Source organism: Callospermophilus lateralis, chromosome 19 (genome assembly GCF_048772815.1).
Source record: "Callospermophilus lateralis isolate mCalLat2 chromosome 19, mCalLat2.hap1, whole genome shotgun sequence".
NCBI classification, from domain to species: domain Eukaryota; kingdom Metazoa; phylum Chordata; class Mammalia; order Rodentia; family Sciuridae; genus Callospermophilus; species Callospermophilus lateralis.
In genome coordinates, this window is record NC_135323.1 from 32233247 (window position 1) to 32256590 (window position 23344).

Genomic DNA, 23344 nt, shown 5'->3' on the forward strand with positions numbered 1-23344 from the left:
GGATATGGCTCAGTGGTTAAGCGCCCCTGGGTTAATCCCTAGTACCCAAAAGAAACTTTCATCAAAGTAATACTGATTATTTTTTTTTAATTAGCAAATTGTACTGTGTATATTTGGGTCAGATTTTTAGTAGTAGTTATATCCTAAAGTTTAGTTTCAGTTACTTGAAGGGTCCAGAAATGACTTGGAAAGTGATTGTAACCTTTTGTCCTGAAAGTTGGTCTCTATAGTTGACTCACACTGAGAATGAGGGGGACTTTCATGTCTTAGTGTGCTTTTTGTATACTTTTGGTAGTTTATAAGGAGTGCCTTGTTATGAACTAGTTTTATTTGTTATGCCCAGTTGGTGAGTACTTATGAACATGTCACTGTCCTAAGGAAGTATTAGAATACAGTGAACCTCTGTTATAGCATTATAGGAACATAGGGTGATCTATACCTGCTTCTCGCATAACTGGGCATGATCTTTCCCCCCAGCTTCTTATAGTTAGTAGTGGGTATATTTATTGAATATCTGTCACATGCAGGCTATAGAGTCAGCTTTATTTTATAAGAATTCTTAAGTCAATCACATAAAATTTCAATGATATTATCATAATTCAGAAATACAATTAAAACGAGTTTGCATTTTCTTTTCAGATACGTTGGGAAAACAGATTCTATAACCATCAGCGTATGGAACCACAAGAAAATTCACAAGAAACAGGGAGCTGGCTTCCTGGGTTGCGTACGGTTGCTCTCCAATGCCATCAGCAGATTAAAAGATACTGGCTGTAAGAACCAAATCTTCTGCCTCTTATTGCAACTGAAGAAAGCTTAGGAGGCATCTTTTTTTTTTTTGAATGCTGAATACAGAATTCCTGCCTCCCCCTAGTTAACGTTCCTTGGGTTAAGTTTTGAATTGTTTGTTTGCAGACCAGCGTTTGGATCTATGCAAACTAAATCCCTCAGATACTGATGCAGTTCGTGGCCAAATAGTGGGTAAGAACTTTCTCGTCTGTATAAAGGGATGCTCTTACAGAACATAACACTCAGCTTGTCCTCAGAGGAGCACACGTAGGCATTGACGTACTTCTAAGGACAGACCATATGTGGGCCATCTCTGAAAGGTTGTATCGTGTGTGGTGTTGTTTATTTTATCAAACTGCCTTCATCCTTTTGTTTACACATGTACAGAAAGATTTGGGATTATAATTTTAAATGTCATTCTGATCATCACATTAGTGGACAATTAATATGTCATTGTATTATTCAAGGATTGAGAATGGTGGCCACATATGCAAGAACTGGGGCCATAGTTTCTTTGAGAAGCCCCCCCCTTATATGTAAAAAGCAAAGAGGATTTGTGATGAATTTCGTATATAATGTAAATTATAAAGTCAAGGATCAGATTATGTAGAGAGAAAGATTTAAATGTGCTAATGCTACAGTGTTGACTCTTGGCATTCTGTAGGAAGTGATTTATCTCTTACGAAGCTCATTCTATTACATACCTATTTTTATCAGTATTTTAGGTAAGGCTGGTGATGACTGTTTGCATTGCAAGGAATCAAAGAAAATGGTCTCACAGCAGCAGAGTGACTTTATGACTCCTATCTTTTGGGTTTTGTCTTAGGTAGACCTGAGCCAAGTCTAATGAACAGAGCGTACACGTTCCGTACATAATCATAATGAAAAAGTTCTCACTTAACTGCTTTTCCATTTGTGATTTCTTCCTTTATTTGGGGGAGGGATGTGCCAGTGGGAAACAACTGAAACGACTTCATAAATGTTGTGTTGTTCATAGTAAAGCAAGAGTGTAAATACTGAGGTCTAAATTTTACAGATAATGAAAGCATGTTGTCCTTATTAAACATGAGTCATAATTCCCTTAATAGATAAAGTAAATTAAAGGAACTGAATTTTGCTTTGTTACTTTATGGAGAACTTACCCATCACCTTTTCTGCTGTACATTTTCAGGGACTGTCCAGATAGCTGTGGTGTATGCTACTGGAGTAAAATCCAGCATATTGAAAGCACAGGACTGTGTGTATATGTGTGTGTGTGTGTGTGTGTGTGTATGTATGTGTGTGTGTGTGTATGTGTGTGTGTGTGTGTACACATGTCTTGGTTTTTTTTTTTTTTTTTTTTTTGCTATGGTACCTAAATTATAAAGTTGCAATGGCTCTTTGTACTACTGTTGTATAAAACACCACTGGTTTTAATGAAGGCCGTTCTTCTCTGTTTTAGTCAGTTTACAGACACGAGACAGAATAGGCACTGGAGGGTCGGTGGTGGACTGCAGAGGACTGTTAGAAAATGAAGGGTACGTATGACCCTGGTGTCGCCAGCCAAGCTCTCTGCTCCCATAGGCTCTCAGCGTGCAGGAAGGTAACCTTCCTCTTTTACGTCATTGTGCTGGACACAGCTTTTGGGATAAAACTATGATCCAACTGACTTGTTGTTGGAGTTGTGCCCCAAAAAACTCAGGATCCAATTTGAGAGCCTCCATCTGGCCAAAGAAGGGACAGTTTGAGCATCAATAAGAATTATAACTGCAATGAATCAAAACATATCAAATCTATTAAAGATTCATGAGTTTACACTTGACACTAAGGGGGAACCTAAAACACTGAAAAAAAAAAAAACACCCAAAATATTAAAAAACTCATTGGTCACTGTCAAAATTTTGCTATCCCCTGTCAGTTAACAGAATAGGCAACAATCATTAGTAGTTTCTGACAATATCACAAAGGAGAGATGATCTCACGTTAACATACCTCTTGGAAACACAGGGGACAGGGAAATGTTACTCTGCCCTGAGGAAATGCAATAAGCAAATCCAGAGTGGACATTCTGTAGGGCAGACAGCTCAAGGTCTTCAGATATCCTGCAAGAAAAGTTAAAAAATAAAAAGGAGGGAAGGAGAACCTATAAATTAATGATAAAAAAGAGACATAGAGACATAGGTACTAAATGCAGCGTGAGGACTTTGGATCCTGATTTATGAGATAATTGAAGAAATTTGAATGCGGGTATTTGATTTTTTTTCAAAATTAATGTGTAGTCATGATAATGGGAAAAATCCTTACCTTTGAGAGGTGTATGCTGAAATATTTAAGGATGAAATGAGGGGAGGAATCAGAGAGCATCCCAGAGATGGCTGTTGTCACTGGTTGTTGGACATAGAGTTGGGGGGCAGGGGGAGAGAGGGGACTCATAGTTCTAGTCTCTCAATTTGTGTATATATTTGAAATTTTTCAATATAAGAGTTTTTTTTTTTTCTCAAGTACTTATAAGGGAAAATAGCCTCTTAAGGTAAATTGTCTTCAAAATTGCCCAGGGGATAAAAATTTATATTTAAAAAGCACTTAGAATCATTGCAGTATTTTATGTAACTAGGAATTCCATTCGAGAATAAAATAACAAGCGAAATGGAGAATTTACATTTGATTTTAAACCCAGAAAAATGAAATCTCATTCCACAGGCTCCTTATAGTGCAAAGTAGTTTTTTTTTCCCCCATCATTCAGCTCTACCGTAAGCTGCACTTTATGGGTGGCCCTGGTGGCACTTCAGTGTGGCTCCTTTTGGCCGCCTGTTCCTTAGAAAGAGTCCACCCTGTTTAATTAGAACATGATGGAGTGTGTAAAACTCAGCACTCAGGGTGCTCTCTCTCAATTGTTAAAGGAAAGGAGAACCCACACGTGTGACAGTATTGGATGGAATTTGAAGGCCCAAGTCTCATGACACTGCCACAGAGTTCCCACACCTGTTATGCCTTTCTTCCTTCCAGAACCGTGTATGAAGACTCGGGACCCGGGAGGCCGCTCAGCTGCTTCATGGAGGAACCGGCCCCTTACTCGGATGGTACTGGTGCTGCCGCAGGTGGAGGGAACTGCAGGTTTGCAGAGTCCCCAAGTCAAGATCAAAGGCTTCAGGCACAACGACTTAGAAATCCAGAAGTCCGAGGTTCACTACAGACGCCTCAGAACCGTCCACATGGCCACCAGTCACCAGAACTGCCTGAAGGCTATGGTGAGAGGACACTGCCACATCCCTCGTATCGAGTTCCTGCGGGAGCTCTGCTTTTGCAAGTGTTAACGTGGCTATGCCACTTGGTGGCTGTGGCCCGTGTAAAGACCCCTGGGAAAGAGGTATGAGTATGGCTGACAGGGATTTCTCAGCAGTCGCTCTGGTCTCAGTTTAGAAATTTTAGGCACATTAATGCCAAAGAGAACCCAGGTATTGTGTAAATAGATGAGGGAATCAGCTGTGATCTGTGACTGGAGCATGGGAAGGACAGCAGGGGGTCAAGGGCAAGAAGAAGGGATCCCTTGACCACCCCCTAAAGAGGACAGACGTGAGGGGTGATGTAGTTTAGGCTTGGGAGATTATCCAGAAGCGAGATTATCCAGAACCTAAACCGCTTGCTTAACAAAAACCAGCTTGAAAGCAAGAACGCCTGGTTCCAGGCAGCACACAGAGAAAAATGAAGGTGAAAGGTCATTCTCAAGGTGGCAGAGAAGTGGCAGATGTGCATAAAGGCGGGTCCTCCAGATGTTGAGACAGGGCTGTGTCCTTTCAGGTCCTTTCCCAGTAAAGTTAAAGAATGGTGAAAGGAAGTGTAGAATTGCTGTGAACACACTAGAGGACAGAGTGACCACTCCGAGGAATTGGACTTCTCTAATTCTATCCTCTAATTTCTTATGCAGAACAGAGAACGACAGTACAAGGACAAGTTTACTTTTTGCACACACAGACTGGAGTTAGCACATGGCATGACCCCCGGATACCCAGGTAGGTTTGCTAAAATGCACACCATCCAAGCTGGTCTTCCAGCGGTTGCCATGCATAGCCAGTCCCCTTCCAGATATATTGCTCTCAGTTTAAACTAAAATTAGGGATGAGTGAAATGAGATTTTCCTCAATAAGTTGAGTGTGGAGTGAATGGGATGTATTTGAAACGTGGCTGGCTAGAGTTGGTGATTGTCGAAGTGGGCTCATTGGTGATTTCATTATGGCCCCTCTCAACTTTCTTATATGCTTAAAATGTTCACAATAAGTTGAAGAGGAAATATAAAGACTCTCTTACCCCTTTTCTCTGCTGCTTTATTATTCCTCTTGCTCATTCCCTGTGGGCCCATTCTGGGGGAGATGAAGCTTTTTTGAACTAATCACTTCTACCAGGCCATACAGCTGAGCCTAGATCCGAGCTCCTTCCCCAACATGCTCCACAACAGAGTTGAGTTTCTTTTTTAAAATAGCATTCCTATCTAATAAGATTTTTTGGTAATGTTTACTTCCTTTTTATGCATAATTTGTTTCACCTGAGAATAAGCTTCCTGTCTTTGATTTTCCAAGTCTATGTTGATTTTACGATTCAGTATCTATAATTACAATGGAAATATTACCTGCAAATGAATGAGGTATCTCTCCAGTACTCACTGTTGGAAATGATAGGCTTTTGTGTTAATTACAAAAGCATCTCCATCAGAAATGCTGTGTCCCCCTGCCCCCCATCTTCTGTGGCTTGTATTGAGGTGATTCATCAGGAGCCTAGAAGGGAGACCACTTGCTTAACAAAAACAGCTTGAAAGCAAAACTCCTGGTCCCATGCAGCTGCTCAGAATTGAGAGTTTTCCAGTGCACATTGTACTTGACCTTGAAACCCCTAGGAGCCCTCTGGGAGCCTTTCAGTGAAGAAACCTTTCTGACTGGGAGCATTTGATTCAGCTTGTGAATGCGGTAGCTTTGTGACAGCTCTCAGATCCCCCTGACTGTGCTGGTCTCTCTAAGAAGTGGTGTTCCTAGGGTAGACCTGGTCTTTCTTCTCTGAACACAGTTGGATAAACCTCCCTGTTTCTTCCATTTTGGTAGAGACCTTAACAGTGTGAATTGTGATGAACTCGGACCACTGCCACCAGGTTGGGAAGTCAGAAGTACAGTTTCTGGGAGGATATATTTTGTAGATCATAATAACCGAACAACCCAGTTTACAGATCCAAGGTTACACCACATCATGAAGTAAGACTTTCTAAAAAATCTTTGTTGACCTCTTCATTTACAACTGAATGTTTTCTTCCATTCACACTTTTCTTGATTTATCTACTGCATTGTTTGTTGGACAATAACCATGAGCAAAATAGGGTAAAATATTTGATGAACAACTGCATAATTTTAAATTCTTAAATTAGCTTGGACACTACTGAGGCCATATTTTGTTGCTGCTCTTTTTCTATATGCAATCTGAGTAAAAGTCACCAGGATGACAATACTCAGCAGCTTTGTTAACAAAGCTTCAGCACGAGGTGCTCTAATGGCAGGCCTGGCCCAGAGAATGAGGAGTAGAGAAATGAGTTTGGGGTTGACCTTGTGTTCCACATTCAGTGTTACAGATTTGTGATGTCCTCAGGACAAAACATCACACTTAGCTCTCCTAAGTGGCAGCTGACACTAGTGGCAGAACTTGAACAAGGCAGATGCCACTTTGTCACTCCATGGGTCCTACTGCTTTGATTTTACTGATATTTTGCCCTTAACGAGCAGGTTTCAGAATCCCAAGGCAGTTGAAAGAAGGAATGCTTAGCATTGGATTTCACTGAGTTGTTTGCTCTTGTATGTGTGGCCACCCTCCAGGATTATCTCCTTTAAATAAAAATTCCCATCAACTCGGTTTCATTCTGACTACTGAGGTGCCGCTAGCTGTGTGCTGTCTCATCATTATGTAGTAGATGCAAGATAAATGAGAGCAATTTCTATTTCTATTTGTAGCAACAATGTGCAAGATAAACAGTTGCTTGGAATTGGGGAATCTCCTTTATTGTGCCCTAGACTTATATTGAGGTGGATGGTGGCCACCAGCAGTTGTTGCACATCTTAGTATCTTGTTATATCACCAGAGAAAGGAACTCTACCTGAAGTTGCATAACAAGTTCTTCTTGGTCCCTGCCACATGCGGGGCCTTGCTTGCAGCTCCTGGCCTTTGCTTGTGGTGTGACTCGGCTCATTTTCTTCTCCTCCAGTCACCAGTGCCAACTAAAGGAGCCCAGCCAGCCACCGCCACTGCCCAGTGAAGGCTCTGTGGAAGATGAGGAGCTTCCTGCCCAGAGATACGAAAGAGACCTAGTCCAGAAACTCAAAGTCCTCAGACACGAATTGTCACTGCAGCAACCCCAGGCTGGCCATTGTCGCATTGAAGTTTCTAGAGAAGAAATTTTTGAGGTACAGAATTCATCAGGTGTAGATGGTCAGCCCTGGGGATAAGCAGGGTGATGTGGGCTCCTTGGTTTTAAATGAACTGACCTGTGGGCGGTTTCCCTCTTGAGTGAGCTCTGCTTTCTGGTTAGTATTTCAGGTATCGATTCTGTTGCTCGGTGAAATTCAGGGCTTCTCAGGACCAAGGCCTACATGGGGAGAGGGACTATATTTCCTCAGATGCTAACAGTTTAAAAGCTCGATAGCTGGCTTCTGGGGTGAAAGCCTAGAAATAGGAGCAGAAGCTAGCCCTCTGCTGCCTCGGGGCGCCTCTCTGTATTGTGCAGATCACATGCTCTCAGTCTGTTTTCCTCATACCCAGCTGCTCTGACCCCTGCTGCTTTGCATGGGGCTCCATCTAAGAGCATTTCCTTCTCAGAGAAGCTTGGTTGCCCGGGGTCTCCCTGTCCGTCTCCTCTGGTTACAGGAAGAGCAGACAGTTCCTGGGAAGGGCATCATCAGAGTCCTTAAAGAGACAGGACCCTTTTCTCAGGAAAGATGAACATGAGGCCAAAACTCACCTGGCTTTGGGTCATCTCTCAAAACAGTAGGGACAGTGGCCCAAAATGACCAAATGAGACCATTCAAGAAGTGCACATAGCTCCTCTCTGGGCTCTGGCAGCTGAGGGAAGCCCTGGAGTGCCAGACTCACCACTGTGGGAGGCGTGCACCTTGCCCTGGGGGAGAGCTTGGCAAGAGAAGGCCAGGTGTGGGCGGGACACTGGTGCAGCGATGCTGGAAGAGTTGGGGGACTGCAGCGACCTCCTGCCCACCAAGCCACCGGCAGTGATTGCCTGGAGTGGGAAAGACCTGAATCACTGCTTCCAGCTGCTGCTCACTGGCACCCCTGTGCCTCCTGGGATGGGAAGAGTTTGAACAGCGCTGCACTCAACGCATGAAGAGATTCTGAGTGCCCCTTCACCAAGAGTCGGTGCCAATAGCTAGCCACTTGCAGTCTTCGAGCAGAGTGTGAGGGACCACGACGCTGTGACCTCACAGGGTCTGTGCTGGGGGCAAGCTGCTTTTTGTCTTACTTAAACCCATTCTACCTTTTTCACTCTGGGAAATCACGTGTGATTTTTCACTTAAAACAGGCCCAGAATTCTTGGAATATCCAGACTTAGTGACATCTTCATTTGGGTTAAAGTACATAAATTTTTTATAGGGCACATTAAAATTAATTTATGTAGAGACAAATCAGCCCTAATGAGGACATTTGTCCTTAAATTCTTAGTGATTATGCTGACCACACATTTAGGTGTTCCCTGGTCTGTGTGTGTTTGCTGTTTCTGGAGGGAGAAGCTGTGGCAGAGGAGATGGAATGTGCTAGACACAGTGGCGGGGCCCTGCCATAGCAACCGAGGAGACTTGGGGGTCAATGGCTGCTCCGTTACCCATGACCTCTGGTCTTTTAGTACCTTTAAGAATCAAGAAAGAAAAAAATAGTAAATCAAAAATAAAAAATTTTCAAAAAAAAGCAGAGGCTTTTTTTCTCAACCTGCCGTATTGGTGATACCTAGGAGTCCTATCGTCAGATCATGAAGATGCGCCCCAAGGACCTGAAGAAGCGACTCATGGTGAAGTTCCGTGGGGAGGAGGGCTTGGACTACGGTGGAGTGGCGCGGTGAGTGGCTGTCGGTGTGACTGCAGCCCTAGCTACAGAGAGGGTGACATGCGGCTACCCAGTGCCTGGGCAGGTCCCTGGGGCTTCCCCTGCTGGCCACAGCTGGCTGTCTGCGAAGGGCATCAGAGCGCACAGGTCACTTCAATAGAGCTAGAATTAAACTCGCCCTCTTCAGCTCAGGTGTCTGAATCTGAGCAGGTGGGCGTGTCCGTTGCATTTGTATCAGGACTTTTGTAAAATACAATTTGGGTGAAAATAATTCAAGCATATCATTAAAAACATACACACACACACACACACACACACACAGAATAGGATAAAAGAGCAAAAATCCACTTCCTGTCCAACCTCTCGTCTCACCTTGGAGACGCCTGCTTCACTCTTGGCTTTTTTAACTGATTCTTCTAACAGGCATCTTCGTATCACTTGGTGGACCAAGTTCAGACTGTTATGCCCTGTGCCCAGAGGCACAGGCCCTTGGTGGCAAGGGCTTCATTGTGTGTTCTCGCCTCCCAGTTTAGTAACATCGATCTTTCTAGTCCACCATGGTCTGTCCTGGGCACTGTATGTAATGGGCTCGTACCTTTGTTTTTTGGATCATCACTTAGAAACACTCTCTTTTGGCCTCTCATTTTCACTTCCTTCAGCCTTCCATCTCCCTTAAATTCCATCATCTGTGTGTTACATTTCTATCGTCCGTGTTCAAATTTACATTCTTTCTTTAACCAAAAATTTAGTTTCTTGTTCTTATCTGCATAGTAATTATAAGGGTTAAAATCAATTCTGTTAATATTATGATAATGTAACTATTGTTCACCAAGGGGTTAAACAGTCTTCTATAATTCATCTTCTTAAACAGATTTTAATTTTTCAAAGAATTTCTTCTTTTTAAGGCTTTATTTGTCTTTATTACCCCTTTAAATTTAAAAATCCTTCAGGGGATGGGCACAATGGCACATGCCTGTAATCCCAGTAGGAGGCTGAGACAGGAGGATCACATGTTTGAGGCCAGACTAGGCATATAGTAAGACCTTGTCTCAAAATAAAAAAATAAGGATTGGGGGTGTGGCTCAGTGATGGAGCACCACTGTGTTCAATGTCCAGTCCCCTGCCCTGCCTGAAAAAAATCCCAGGACAGTGTCACACATTGTGTCCTTTGACATCCTCCTTTCCTTCTCTTCCCTGTCCTTGTCTGTCAGTGGTGCACCAGGCCTCCTTCTGCCCAGCCATTGGCATGACCACCACTCTTCCATGGTTTGAGGTCTCCTCCCTCAGCTCAGTCCCTCTGTCACTGCCACCACCTGAGGTCACATTGTGTGATGTCTCTTGCCTACAGCTCCCAGCAGACATGACCTGCACTCAGCAAGGGGTGTCAGCCTGCATCCCCCATTCGTAGAGCAGCTGCTGACGCTAGCACGCTCGCCTCTCCATCAGTGCCTGCTGCAGGAATGGCTGCACCTCTCCTTAGGTTTCTCTCCTCCAGTTTCTTGCTTCAGTCTTTCGGAATTGCTGGTTACCTGGATATTGGCTCCTTGCCTGATCCTCTGTGTGTCTCATCTTTTTTCTTTCCTGTGTCTTTCTCCCACCCACCCCCTTTTCTGGGAGATTTCTTTAACTTGTCTTCCAGTGCTTCAAAAAATTTTGTCTTGATTTTAAAATCACCACAGCATAATCATCTATTGAACTCCATGGAGATCAAATAGAAAACAAAAGAATGAAGCTAGTATCCGTCACATGATTGCATCTTCTCCTGGGAGCTCCCCATGATTTGTATGCCGCTGTAGGAACTGTATCTGCTCGCCAGCCAGCAGAGACTGGCCTCCTCCCGCGTGCTGGGTACTAGAGACGCAGCAGAGCAAACCAGGCACTGCACTTGCGCACTCCTCCCTCACGCACTAGTCAAAGAATTATGCACATGAATATAAACCCACAGCTCAGCCAGGCTCGGGGGAAGTTGGGTGGGAGAGCTTCGTGCCTCTGCCATGTTTTGGTCTGACCATTTTTTAATCTTTTTCCAATTTTCTTGCACAGATGATTTTTATTTATGCTTATTCCTTCCTATTCTGTCTCATTTCTGTCTTTTCTGTTTGGAAGAGTAAGAAATGCCAGAATAAAATTGGGGGCTGGTGTCTTAATGAGGCTTATCTGAGAGTTTTGAAAAGGATAAGCGGCTAGGACCGGTTGCAGACCTGCACAGGTGTCTGTGCCCCCCAGTCCCCATTCCAGGGTGCAGAGTGACCCAACCACAGCGATCGAATCACATAGCTTCTATCTAAAGTGCTTTGTTTGTTTGTCTGGTTTTGATTTTGGAGTTTTTAAACAATAAAATAATTCCAACTTAAAGGAATTCAGCCAAGAATCTAACTCATATATCCCATCCAGACTTAAAACTCTTAAAATTTTAAAGATTTTCAAATATATAACCAGTTTTATAAGGTACCAAAGTGATAGATGTTTGTTGTTTAAAAAATAAATAAATAAAAAGAAGAAAGAAAAGAAAAAGAATTGAACAGAAAATTGCAAAGGGAAAACATCATTCTTTTTTTTTTTTTTTTTTTTGTACTGGGGATTGAACTTAGGTGTGCTTAACCACTGAGCCACATCCCCAGCCCCCTTTTTTATATTTTATTTGGAGACAGAGTCTTGCTTAGTTGCTTAGAGCCTCACTAAGTTGCTGAGGCTGGCTTTGAACTCTTGACTCAGCCTCTGGAGCTGCTGGGATTACAGGTGCGCACCACTGTGCCCCGCAAAAGTCATTCTTGAACAACTCCTCTCCTGTTTCCCTAGACTTTGAAATGTTTTCCCCTTCTGTGAAACATTTTACCATGGAACATTTAAAAACTAGAAATAAGTAAAAGAAAATGACCCTGACTCTTAGTACTGGAGTGAACTATTGATAAATTAGAGTCATGCTACTTTTATGGCATTTTTATCAGCTAACATCACATCATGAATGTCATCACCTGAGAGTTGGTTCTTTGCAGAGTTTTAGAGAGAAGTTTTGCTTAGAGGCAGGAAAGATGACAAGTGCACTGCCGAGAATGCCATCCTCTTATGGGGACTCTTAATTTTAACCTGATCAGATGCAGCTGTGTCAGAGTTTTGATCACTTGGTGATGATGGGTTGCCTTGGGGCGCTCTCCTGGGTGCTCTTCTGGGTACTGTGAACTTTACTAGGCTCCTGGCCTTGTCCTCAGAGCAAGTGTCCTTTCCCACTTCATGTTACCCTCTCAGCTTCCTGGGGCACAGTGAATGAATCCTTAGGATAAGATCTGAAACCAGAAATGGTAGCACCTTTGAGATGTGTTGTTGTCATTCCTAGGGAGTGGCTTTATTTGTTGTGCCATGAAATGTTGAATCCATATTATGGACTCTTCCAGTATTCGACGGACAATATTTACATGTTGCAAATCAACCCAGATTCTTCAATCAACCCTGTAAGTATCTGTGAGTAGAGGTCGGGCGTGTCGCTGGAGGATTTTTAAGATGTATTTTCAGTTTCAATCTCTGTCCATGGTTTACTCATGATATAGGCTTAAAGACTAAAGTAAATAAAACATGGAAAAATAGAGTGAGGACTGAGTTACAAAGGGTGATTCCCATCCTGGGTTTTTAGCCTGGGGTCACCAGCGTGTTGTTTTTGAGGAGAATACAGTGAAATCCAGCTGTTCTCACAGCAGAACATTTTATTGTCATTTGAGGGAACTCTGATTTGATGACCATGTTGGTTGAAGGTGACATTCTGAGAAGTGGTTTAGGACACTCCTAGAGTTGGAGAGACCCAAGCTTGGACCATGGGCCATATTTGCCACATGGGCACTGTCACAAGGCCCCTGAGGGGAAGCCAGGGACCAGTTCTACTTGAGCATTCAGATGTGAAAGAACCTTTAACCAGCGTGGAAGTGTCGACTAATTTTCTGAGATAATTTTAATTCAAGCCTGAAAGTAGAATTGTGAGGTTGCCTAGTTAAAAACCAGCACAGCTCTGGTTTTGGAAAGATTCCTTTTTCTCTTGGCCATTTGTACTTATTTTCCTCTGTGTCCACATCCCCCGCCACCCTCTGAGGATTCTTTTCTTTGCTTTTTGTGTGGGGAGGGGTGGCGGGCGAGGGAGGAAAGTCACTCTTGGCTATTCCTTTCTTTTGAGCAGATACAAGGGAAGGGGGGGCAGGGTGGCTTCCTGGGCCAGTAGGTGCACAAGGCCACTGTACTTGGCTTGCTTCTCTGCTGTCACCATGGTGACACTCTCAATTTTGGAAGAAGGGTCTTGCCTGTTCCTCTTGCACCAGCCCCGCAATTAGGCAGCAGCTCTGAGGACCGGTGCTAGACTTGAACATATAAATGTCCTGCTCATATGTATGAAAGACATGCTCTGAATTTCAGCGACAAGCAGCCTTTATTCTATTTGGCCACGAGTATAAGTTGGGGGCAGTGGAGTCAGTGCTCAGGGCCTATGGGACAGTCTCCCAAGAGGTTTGGAGAAAGCAGGAGGTGCCCATGTTGGTGGATCATCTTCCTAATGAACTCGTGTTCTCTGCTGCCCCCTGCAGGACCATCTGTCTTATTTCCACTTTGTGGGTCGGATCATGGGTCTGGCTGTGTTCCATGGACACTACATAAATGGGGGTTTCACAGTTCCCTTCTACAAGCAGCTTCTGGGGAAACCCATCCAGCTCTCTGACCTGGAATCGGTGGACCCAGAACTGCACAAGAGCTTGGTGTGGATTCTGTAAGTATCCGCTCACTGCTGAGCTAATTGGAAGTTCATACCTAGTCCCTGTGAGGGTGTGCTGCTGTGTCTGGGTGTGGGCATGCGCATGTGTGTTTCAGGGATGGGGATGGGACTGAGGAAGAGAAGGAGAGAAGTCTCTGTACACAGCCACAAATAACAGCAGATTAACAAGATCACTGACTGACTTTCCTTATGAGGCTTGGTCAGTTTCTCTTCATGTGCTAGTTTCTCATTGTTCCCTTGAATTACTGAGTCTAATTAAAAATGTCAATAGCCATTCTTTACCGTGTGTGTGTGTGTGTGTGTGTGTGTAAAAGAGAGAGAGACCGAGACCCCACAGTGTCTCCAGTTAATATGCAGAGGTCCTGAGAAAGTATCAAAACAAAATGAACACTTAGTCCCCTCTGCTTTAGAATTATCCTAAACACTCTTTAGAGTGGTGGGCACAGGAACAGAGTGACCAGTAAGCATGGCAGGCCCCTGTGAAAGACCCAGGCCCTGGCATGGCAAGAGAGCTGTTGTGTGGAGTGGTGTTGAGTCTTGACCACCTTCTGTCTTCATAGGCTGCACCTCACAAGGGGCGTGGGGGAGTCGAGAGCATCCTGTGGGGACCCCTCACTCTACCTGTGTGTAAAGCAGTCGGGTGGATTAAAGAACCAGTTTGCATTTTCAAGTGCTTTTTTGCTAGAATGGATGCCTGCGTGGCTTCCTGGGTGACTTCCCTTTGACCGGGCCACCTCTTGACAATCTCTCCCTTGTCTTCCCAGACTCATTACAAAGCAGTTGGGACACAGGTCTCATAAAATCATAAAGCAAGCCATCACCCTCCTTCCAGTCAGAAAGATGGGGACCCTGGCACTGGAGCTATGGCTTCCAGCTCTTTCCAATGCTAGTGTTCCACACGACTCCACAGGGCCGCGTGTCCACCAGCTGTCCCTCTGCCACCTCTGTCTTCGGTGCTTCCCTCTTTGCCGCAGGGTGGCAAAGGTCTCGCTGACACTGGCCTCGTATCCCCTTTTGACAGAGAGAACGACATCACCCCCGTGCTGGACCACACCTTCTGCGTGGAGCATAATGCTTTCGGGCGGATTCTTCAGCACGAATTGAAACCCAATGGCAGAAACGTGCCGGTCACGGAGGAGAACAAGAAGGAATATGTCCGGTAATGTCCAGGGCAAGCCTTGGTGGTGGCCTGGCGGGGGGGTGAGGGGCAGGTGCCTGGAGCCATCCTGGGCACAGCTGGGTTCATGTCAGGGGTGACATAGCTTCTTGATGCTTGAGGCTCACCTGTGCTTGACAGTACTCGTGACCAGTGTCACGTGAACAGAGGCAACTTTCAGGAGCTCTCAGCTGGGGATTCTGCTAGGAGGGACCCCGATGTGGTTGGAGCTGGACTGTCAAAGGGACAGAGCCCAAGCCTGGGAGGATTTCCCTGTGACTGTCCAACTCTGGATACAAAGGTGGTGAGCCCAGGGGAAAAGCAGCAGGCCAGGGGCTCCGCATGGGGAGCCTCAAGGGAGGCCATTCCAGCCTGGCTCCTGCCTGTTCCTCAAGGCAAATCCACACAGGAACCAGTCACTTGCTTTGGAAGTTATGAAACATGGGGCTCGTGTGGTCACACTGCTGCTGGTTTCTCACGATGACCCTGATTTTACTGCCAAATGCACTTCTCAATGATGGCAGTTACAAATGTCTTTGACGGTGAGCAAGGCACCATGGGGAGCCAGGCTGCCTGTACAGTCCCAGTTCGCCACACTGTCCCCTGAGCCTGTTGCTGACCGCCATGGGCCTTCTCCTGCCTCGCCTGCAGCTGCTCCTGACACATGGGCTCCTCTTCCAGGTTGTACGTGAACTGGAGGTTCATGAGAGGGATCGAGGCCCAGTTCTTGGCGCTCCAGAAGGGCTTTAATGAACTCATCCCTCAGCACTTACTCAAGCCCTTTGACCAGAAGGAACTAGAGGTATGTGCGCGCCATGCTGCCGCCCAGCCCATAGGCACCAGGTGGTCTTCTGTCGGAGAGCCCAGCTGTGAATGAGGCCTCTGTGATGGTGACAGCGAGGTGTCCCCTTGGCAGCAGTGAGCCTGAATGGTTCTGGGGGAGTCGTTCAAGGTGCTTGTGATTTCTGAATCTCTGGCATGGAGACTCCGCAGCCCCTCTGGTATGGCCCCTATTTTGTGCCAATCCTCCCACAGAAGCAGCGTCTCGCTTTTTATTCTGGCTGATCACAGACTAAGAGCACAGTGTTACCATCTTCTCTACTCACACTTTGTGGACTTGACAGAGATTCATTCGTCCCTTATCCATCTCTGCCTGGTGCCAAGGGGCCCAAGCCTTCCAGATTGTCCTTTGTCTTTCTGCCACCCATGAGAAGCTGAGAGCTTGTGAGGCAAGAGCGCCTTTGGGTGGCACAGGAGTGCTGCGGCGGGCTTGGTCAGCAAGTGAGGAGATAGCCCCTTCCTTCACCCCATGCCACGTGCCAAGTTCCCATCCCTTCAGACCACACCCTGGCATCTCCACACACATTCTTGAGAGACACCACAGTGGGACCTTGTTTTACAGTTAGCTCTGTGGCGTGTTTCCAGAATGTTCTAGCTGCTCACTCCTCCCCACCCCAGAGCAACACCACCAGCCGGGCTGTAATCAGGTCACACTGGTAGCTGTGTGCCTTTGTCCTCAGGCTGGAAGCCAGCAGGAGGTGGCTCCACGTGTCCGCTTTCTTCTGTCCAGACATCTGTCTGGTGCATTTGGTCAGAGCTGCTTGGTGACTTTGGAGATCAAGCTTTTAACTCCTTTCTTGTATTGAGAGCCGAGGAGGCATGTCATGGTTGGGGCGTATACATTTTGGAAATGACACCTCAAAATGCTTTCCCAGTTGATAATAGGAGGCCTGGATAAGATCGACCTGAATGACTGGAAGTCCAACACGCGGCTAAAGCACTGTGTGGCCGACAGCAACATCGTTCGCTGGTTCTGGCAGGCGGTGGAGACCTTCGATGAGGAGAGGAGGGCCAGGCTGCTGCAGTTCGTGACTGGCTCCACGCGAGTCCCTCTCCAGGGCTTCAAGGCTCTGCAAGGTGACTGACGGGGAGGCAGGGCCATTGCCATGAGGTGTCTTTTGAAATGTCACCTGCTAGAGAACCCCGTGGCCAACATTCAGAGCCATGGAGGTGCACAGTTGGCACATGTAGGTCCCCATGGAGCCTTGGCAAGGCCCAGTTCCCACAGCCTCACTGTGGTCAAAAGCCAAGAGGGCCCCAGGCGGGCACCTAGGAAGAGCATTGCTGGGAGCCACCCACAGCCTCTGGCCCCACACTTGAGACTGCAAGTGACCCCTGTTTAGCCACAAGGCACGTTAAGGGAAGATGGTGTCGTGCTCACTCTAAGCCACTGAGGTCACTATGCAGGCCAGGGAGTTCCATAGGCAGGGTCCCCGGCTGTTGGCCTTGGGCATGTGGCCCAGTGTGTCATCTCACACCCAGGGTTTGGAGGGTATGTGGCGGATCTGGAAGGAGCAGGTGAAGGATGTGAACATACCGAGCCTAGCAGTTGAACTTCAGTGTGGATAGGCATTTGGATTTATTGCAAGTATAGAATCTTCACTCTGACTTTTAAGAACCTTTGAGTGAAAGGAGGGTCATCCAGGGTCCCTCAACTCAGGGCATAAGGCACTTGTCTTCTCCACAGTGTTGTCTGAGTGTAGGATGGCTGCAGGGGGCCCTGCAGGAGTGAAGGGGGCTCAAGACTATCCAAGCACCTGGGGCCCTCAGCTTCTGCAGGTTGGGATCCCTGAGTTGGCCTGAATTTATAGCAGCAGCTGTGACCAATGCTGGCCAGCTTGATGTCACTGGGGGCTGAGTCTGAAAAGATTCAAGCATGGATGAGCCCAGTGGTTGGCAGCTCTGCTACTAGCAAAGGGTGGGTGCAGACAGATCCCAGCCCAGACACCCTTGGAGCTGCTCATGACCAGGGGATTCTGAGCCTCTGGGTCCTGTCCCTGGGTTGTTCTGAAATGTCTTCTTTCTGTCATTCAATGACCACTGCAGGCATCTCCTAAAACTGGCCAGGGGCTTATGTTGCTGGGTGACCATCACAACCCTCCGGCAGGACAGCCTGCCTGGGCACTGGGGCTGATGTGCGTGGGAGCCGCCACTGGGCAGCTCCAGGGCTTTGCCTGCGAAGTGCATTAACTAGAGTGTCGTTCTGTAAGGTTCTACAGGCGCGGCAGGGCCCCGGCTGTTCACCATCCACCTGATCGACGCAAACACGGACAACTTGCCCAAGGCCCACACTTGGTAAGAACCCATCACGGAGCTGGGTGTCCTAGCAGCTGGCTCCAGAGGCTGTGCCCTTCACCTTGTGCTCAGCCATCTGTCACTCACAGGACTCTGTGACTCATTTCTGCAGAGCTCAGGTGGGGCTGGCAGCAGCACTTGTGTCCAGTGGGATAGCACTTTGGAGGTGGCCTTGTGCAAGGCTATCAGAAGGCTATTCTGACATGTAACTAGTGGACACTGGTATTTTGCCATGTAGGTGGCTCCTGCTTCTCAGGCTCGAGTGGCCTTCTTTGCTGGGTCTTTTTTTTTCTTTTTTTGGCTCTGTGGATTGAACCCAGGGATGCTTAACCACTGAGCCACACCCCCAGCCCTTTTAATACTTTATTTAGAGACAGGGTCTCACTGAGTTGTTTAGGGCCTCACTAAGTTGCTGAGGCTGGCTTTGAACTCACAATCCTCCTGCCTCAGCCTCCCAAGCTGCTGGCATTACAGGCGAAATAGTTTTTACTTTGGATTTATTGCTCTTCACTTCGCCTGACATTTCTGGGTCTCTACTGTCCTTCTTGTAACTTTGCCTGTGACCAGTATCTCTTGTCTATTGAAAAAAGTTTTCTCCTTACATTTTAAGCTTAAAAATTAATATTCATGGTAGATCATTCCATTGTGTTTTAAAAGTCCATTTCACACATACACTTTGTCTCAGAACCACTTACCTCTCCTTCAAGTTCCAAATGGTCCAAGAGTGTTACGTGATGCGCTAGAATGTTACTGATTTGGAACCCAGTAGTGTGGGTTCAAATGCTGGCCATGATACCTTTTAAAGATGGGCTATGAGGCAAACTGCTTAATATCTTGACCTGGTTTTCCACCCCTGTGGATGGGCTAATGCAGCTCTCCCTGAGACTGTTGTGGGACAGGAAGGCCCTGCTTGACCATGGCTGCAGCATCTATCTGGGCAGGAATGCGCCATGTTGGCACATGGTGCTGCTCTCTGACTCACAGGGGTCCTGGCCTCGAACATTTTAGCACTGGTATAAAACAGACATAAAAAATGTCTTCTGAGGGGCTGGGGATGTGGCTTAAGCGGTAGCGCGCTCACCTGGCATGTGTGCGGCCCGGGTTTGATCCTCAGCACCACATACATACAAAGATGTTGTGTCCGCCAGATACTTAAAAATAAATATTAAAATTCTCTCTCTTTCTCTGTCTTTAAAAAAAAAAAATGTCTTCTGATATTAACACTTTAGAACAAAGGAGGCCATACCAATCAACCCAACTCCTTGACAAAACTGCTTCAGCTGCTCAGTCCCAGTGACTCATTGCCACTGTGTCCCCTGGGGGGACAGTTCTGTTTCTGTTTTGCGTCAATAGCTTCCTAAAGGATGTCTTCTTCTTTGCATAAATCCTGGAAATTAATTTCCCATGGAAATATTGAGTCAGAAGTTTAATATTCACCTCATCTTTCAGGGATTTCACATTTTACTAGCTTTAAAATATAGTTTGTTTTACAGGGAAATTTCCAGACTGCTTTGTTTTGGTCTCAGAGCAAATCCCAGAGGAATATGCGATAAATTGTTAGGGATGACATGACTAATGGCCAGTCTAGGTTAAAGGAGTCGGCAAAAGGGTAATTCATGGTGTGGAGAAATAATATCTTCCCAAAGACAAAAAACAAATTATGAGCTTTGTCGTAATATAAGCAATAAGGTAATAATTTGGTTAAGTTTTGGTTTTGAAGGTCTTGAGATTTATTTTGCTGTGAGTTCATTGGAAAATTTTTGTGTTGGAGCTGAAAAGCACCAGGGGAGGTGGAGACCTTGCTTGTACCCCCCATGCCCCGCCACCTCCCACATACCTAGCCTTGTCTCCTGCCTATCCTTGACCTTGAAGGTGGTCCCAGGGCTGCGCTGCCCCAGCAGTGACTCTGCCTCCTTTGTCCTTTTCCAGCTTTAACCGAATCGATATCCCACCGTATGAGTCCTATGAAAAACTCTACGAGAAACTGCTGACTGCGGTGGAGGAGACCTGTGGGTTTGCCGTGGAGTGAAGAGCATCCCGAGGCAGCAGAGTCTCGCTCATGACCACCAGACCAAAAGCATATGGCTTCCGTGTGCCTCCTGCAAGGCTGGCTGAGGCCTGGAGTCCTGGACAACCTGAGGGAAAAGGCTTGTCCCCCTCCTTCTTGTTGGCAGAGGGAGGGGGCAGGGGACTTTCGTAGGTGGCGCTCACCATATAAACCTCCTTTATTATCGTCCTCCCCCCCATCACCCATCCAATAAAACAGCCAGGTTTTGCCCGTGCCTCGGTGACACATGGCGAAAGGCTCATGGCCCTGTGCTCTTTACAAGAGCACTGACCCCAGCCAGGGGCTGGGCTGGGTCCATGGAGGGTCTGCCTGGTAGTGCTACCAGCTTGTCCCTCTCATGCAGCCTCCAGGCCCCTTTCAAGTTCAGCAGTTGCCGGATACCCAACCAGAGCTCAGATCCCAAATTTCACATCCCAGCGGCCTGTTCTGCGTAGCAGATCCCATTTCCAACCTGAAAAATAACTGTACAGTGTATGCTTCTAGGGAGTCTGTCATGGCAGGAAACTTGAATCGTTATGTGTTTTCCTTTTGAAAGTAAAGGAATCCGAGCAGTTTTCACTGAGGCCCAGGGTTTTATTCAGGGTATCCTGGCTGAAAAGTCTGTTTTGCACAGAGAAAAAAACTGTTTTTCCTTTCAAGAGTCCCTTTTGCTGCATCCTCTATCCTGTCTGAAATTCTTTCTGGTGAAAACCCCTCATAACAGAGCTTAGTAAAGAACAGACCAAAATCAGCCTCAGATCCAGCCGCTGGGTCCGGAGCTGACTCCGTCCTGTGCCTGGTTGTGCGTGGAGAGGCGTCACTGTGTCTCCTGAAATGTTAACAGACTTTCATGTGGTAATTGCTAAGAGCTAAACTAACAAAAGAATCCTGTTACCAGAGCTGCTGGCCCAGTGCAGATTAGCTGAAAATGGAGAGGGGACGGAGGCCTTGCTGGACCAGGGCCTCAGAGTTAGTGCCGTGCTGGGAGGAGGGCGTGGGTGTGCGCCTGTTCCGGCAGGTGGGTGCAACTCCACGCAAACTGGTTGGCCTTTTCCTCCGTGGCCGTGGTGACACTAGCAATTGCACTTGATTCTCCTGCCCGCGTGTCTCGACGTGATGAACAAGGCCCAAGCCAGCCCAGACTCAAGGCTTCCAACACCATTTCCTATTTGCACAAAAGTTCTCGCAGAGTTTGATTTCAGCACAGTGGCCTCATTTCAGATGGCTCAGCTTCTGCGGAAGACAGCAGCAGCAGCCCATTTTCCTATGTGGCTCTGTGGCTGTTGCTCTGGTTTGTGGGGGGCGGGGGCAAGTACAGGGTAATTCATTAGCAAGACATTTCATTGCTGTTGAAGTGGGAGTTCAGCGCTGGGCTCCAGCTGTGGTCTGCGGAGGAGCAGGTTGGAGCTCATGGGCACTCACTGTTCTGTTTCTGTTCCCCTTAGACTGGTGGGTGTGGAGGAAGGTGTAGCCCCCCACAGCCCACCCTGATTCCTTTGCTCATCCTGGAAGCAGCCTGGTTCCATGTGGGGAACATGTGGACTTCTTAGGTCACAGACCTGTCCATCCCAAGAGGTTTTCCCAGTTCCACAGCCACACTTTGGCCTCCTGAGGTTCTGGGACAGAAAGGACACCGGGTGGGATTCTCTGCAGAAGGGAAGTTGAATCCGTGCAAACGTCCAGGCCAACTTGTGGCCTTAGTCTCTTTCAATTTTCTGCCTTGCCCCAGTAGGGCTCACCCTGTGTCTCATTCACCCCGATGCTTTTGAGGGCATTTTAGAAACTGGTTCCAAGATGACGCCATCCCGTCTTCCCTTTCAATATCCCTCTAAACAGGGAAGTGAGACAACAGGCCCCCCCAGAAAGACCTGATCTGTGACCCAAGCCCAGATTGGGGGAGGTGGACAGATGTGCAGAGTTCAAGGGACACTCCAGAGGGAAGCAGGGTCTGTGGTGTGAGAACATGCAGCAGGAACTTGGCCTTCGAACTACCTTCTTGCTGTTAGGAAGAGCAGGGGTGATCCGTAGATACTGCAGCCCTGTGCCATTCAAGTTGGTGTCCCTGTGGCCACCATCCGGAGCTGCCCGAGTTCCTGTCCCCTGGGGCTTCTGATTGGCTTTGCCACTTGCACGTGTGTGTGGGTTTGTCTCAGCCCTTGACGCTATCATCAGCTGCGTCAGATCTCCCAGAGCTCTACTCTGTCCAAGCCTGTTGGTGGCATTTGCCCTTCTAGAATCGGAACTGTCTACCATGGCCTGGTCCTCTGAATCACCCCAAAGGACAGTGTGACAAGCCTCTGGTTGCCCCACTTAGGGTCTGTGTGAAGCCCTTATATGTGTGACTCGTCTGTCATCCCTCCCGGTGGTCCCAGGTGACCCACCTGTCCCCCCTTGCCTCTCGCCTCCTTGCCCAGACGCTTCAGGGGCCCAACTTTCCAGGCTCGCCCTCACCAGCGGCCGTCAGCCGACACTCAGGGATGTAGCGAACCACCACTCTGCAGCGCTGTGGGCAGGGGAGCGGGCAGCTGTGGGCAGCCTGGGGCGACAGGGCGACAGCAGGGCGCCCTCTTGATTTCTGAAAGGAAAATCTGCCACTAGATCGATTTTGACCCCTAAGCTGGCTCAGCTGCATGGGCCAAATTCAGGTGAGGTGGCCTCAACTCTGAGACGTCAGGAATGGCCTTCTGCAGAGAACACGCCCCGGCCCAGCCACCTGCAGCAGGTGTGTGCCACACGGCAGCCTTCCCGAACATAGTATGGATTTTTAAAATTTGTTTATTTTTGTTTCTCAACCACTTTATAATGTATTTTTTAATTTATTTTGTAATGTCTTGTTTTTAAGTATTGCTGCTATCCTTGTTACTCTTCCCACTGTTTTTATTGCTGATTTATTTTGTGAAAGTTGTACACTAATGTTCTGTTTTATGTCAAAATCAAAAGTATTTAAAAGAAATACTAGTTCTATTTAATGTGGGTATGGAACCAGCTGGAAGCAAACAGCGATCACACAGCAGGCTGGCCCCGGGAGGTTCATTTTGTTACATATGCAATAAACTCACGACTTTACAGTTCTGGTGTCTGCTATTTTGATATGGAAATGAGATTCCAATTTCCTTACAGCCTCATGAGGAAGGAGGTCAATAGCTGGAAACAGCGGTAAGGACACAACTTAGGACAAGCTAATGAAATGGGCCAAGGGGGTTCTGCGAGCTCCTCCTGGGCTCGGGAGCAGTTGGCAGCTGCTGACCTCCCACACTGGTTGTATTTGTTTTTTTCTTTCCCACATTTCTTTATTGTGTTAAAATGGATATGAGACTGTGTACTATGTCACTTCAACACTGGTTAGAATCCTCCTGTTTCCCTGGAGGGTGCTGGTATATACTCTGGTCCTGCCTTTTGGCCATTTCGAAT

At 47.0% G+C, this 23344-nt stretch overlaps 1 protein-coding gene across 3 annotated transcripts in view; it reads left to right on the forward strand.

The window, feature by feature from the left end:
- Smurf1 (SMAD specific E3 ubiquitin protein ligase 1) overlaps positions 1–23004 on the forward strand; it is a 93438-nt gene extending 70434 nt beyond the window's left edge. Inside the window, exons 4-18 of one of the 3 annotated variants that reach the window (XM_076840124.1) lie at positions 640–773; positions 916–981; positions 2231–2306; positions 3776–4017; positions 4695–4779; positions 5860–6006; positions 7005–7203; positions 8757–8860; positions 12183–12297; positions 13411–13589; positions 14617–14754; positions 15433–15553; positions 16467–16668; positions 17802–17886; positions 19816–23004. In XM_076840124.1, the coding sequence (XP_076696239.1) occupies positions 640–773; positions 916–981; positions 2231–2306; positions 3776–4017; positions 4695–4779; positions 5860–6006; positions 7005–7203; positions 8757–8860; positions 12183–12297; positions 13411–13589; positions 14617–14754; positions 15433–15553; positions 16467–16668; positions 17802–17886; positions 19816–19915 (1993 nt within the window). In that variant the 3' untranslated portion in view covers positions 19916–23004. The remainder of the gene's footprint in view (positions 1–639; positions 774–915; positions 982–2230; positions 2307–3775; positions 4018–4694; positions 4780–5859; positions 6007–7004; positions 7204–8756; positions 8861–12182; positions 12298–13410; positions 13590–14616; positions 14755–15432; positions 15554–16466; positions 16669–17801; positions 17887–19815) is intronic. The other 2 variants (XM_076840125.1, XM_076840126.1) reach the window with 2 other exon arrangements.
- The last annotated feature ends 340 nt before the right edge of the window (positions 23005–23344 follow it).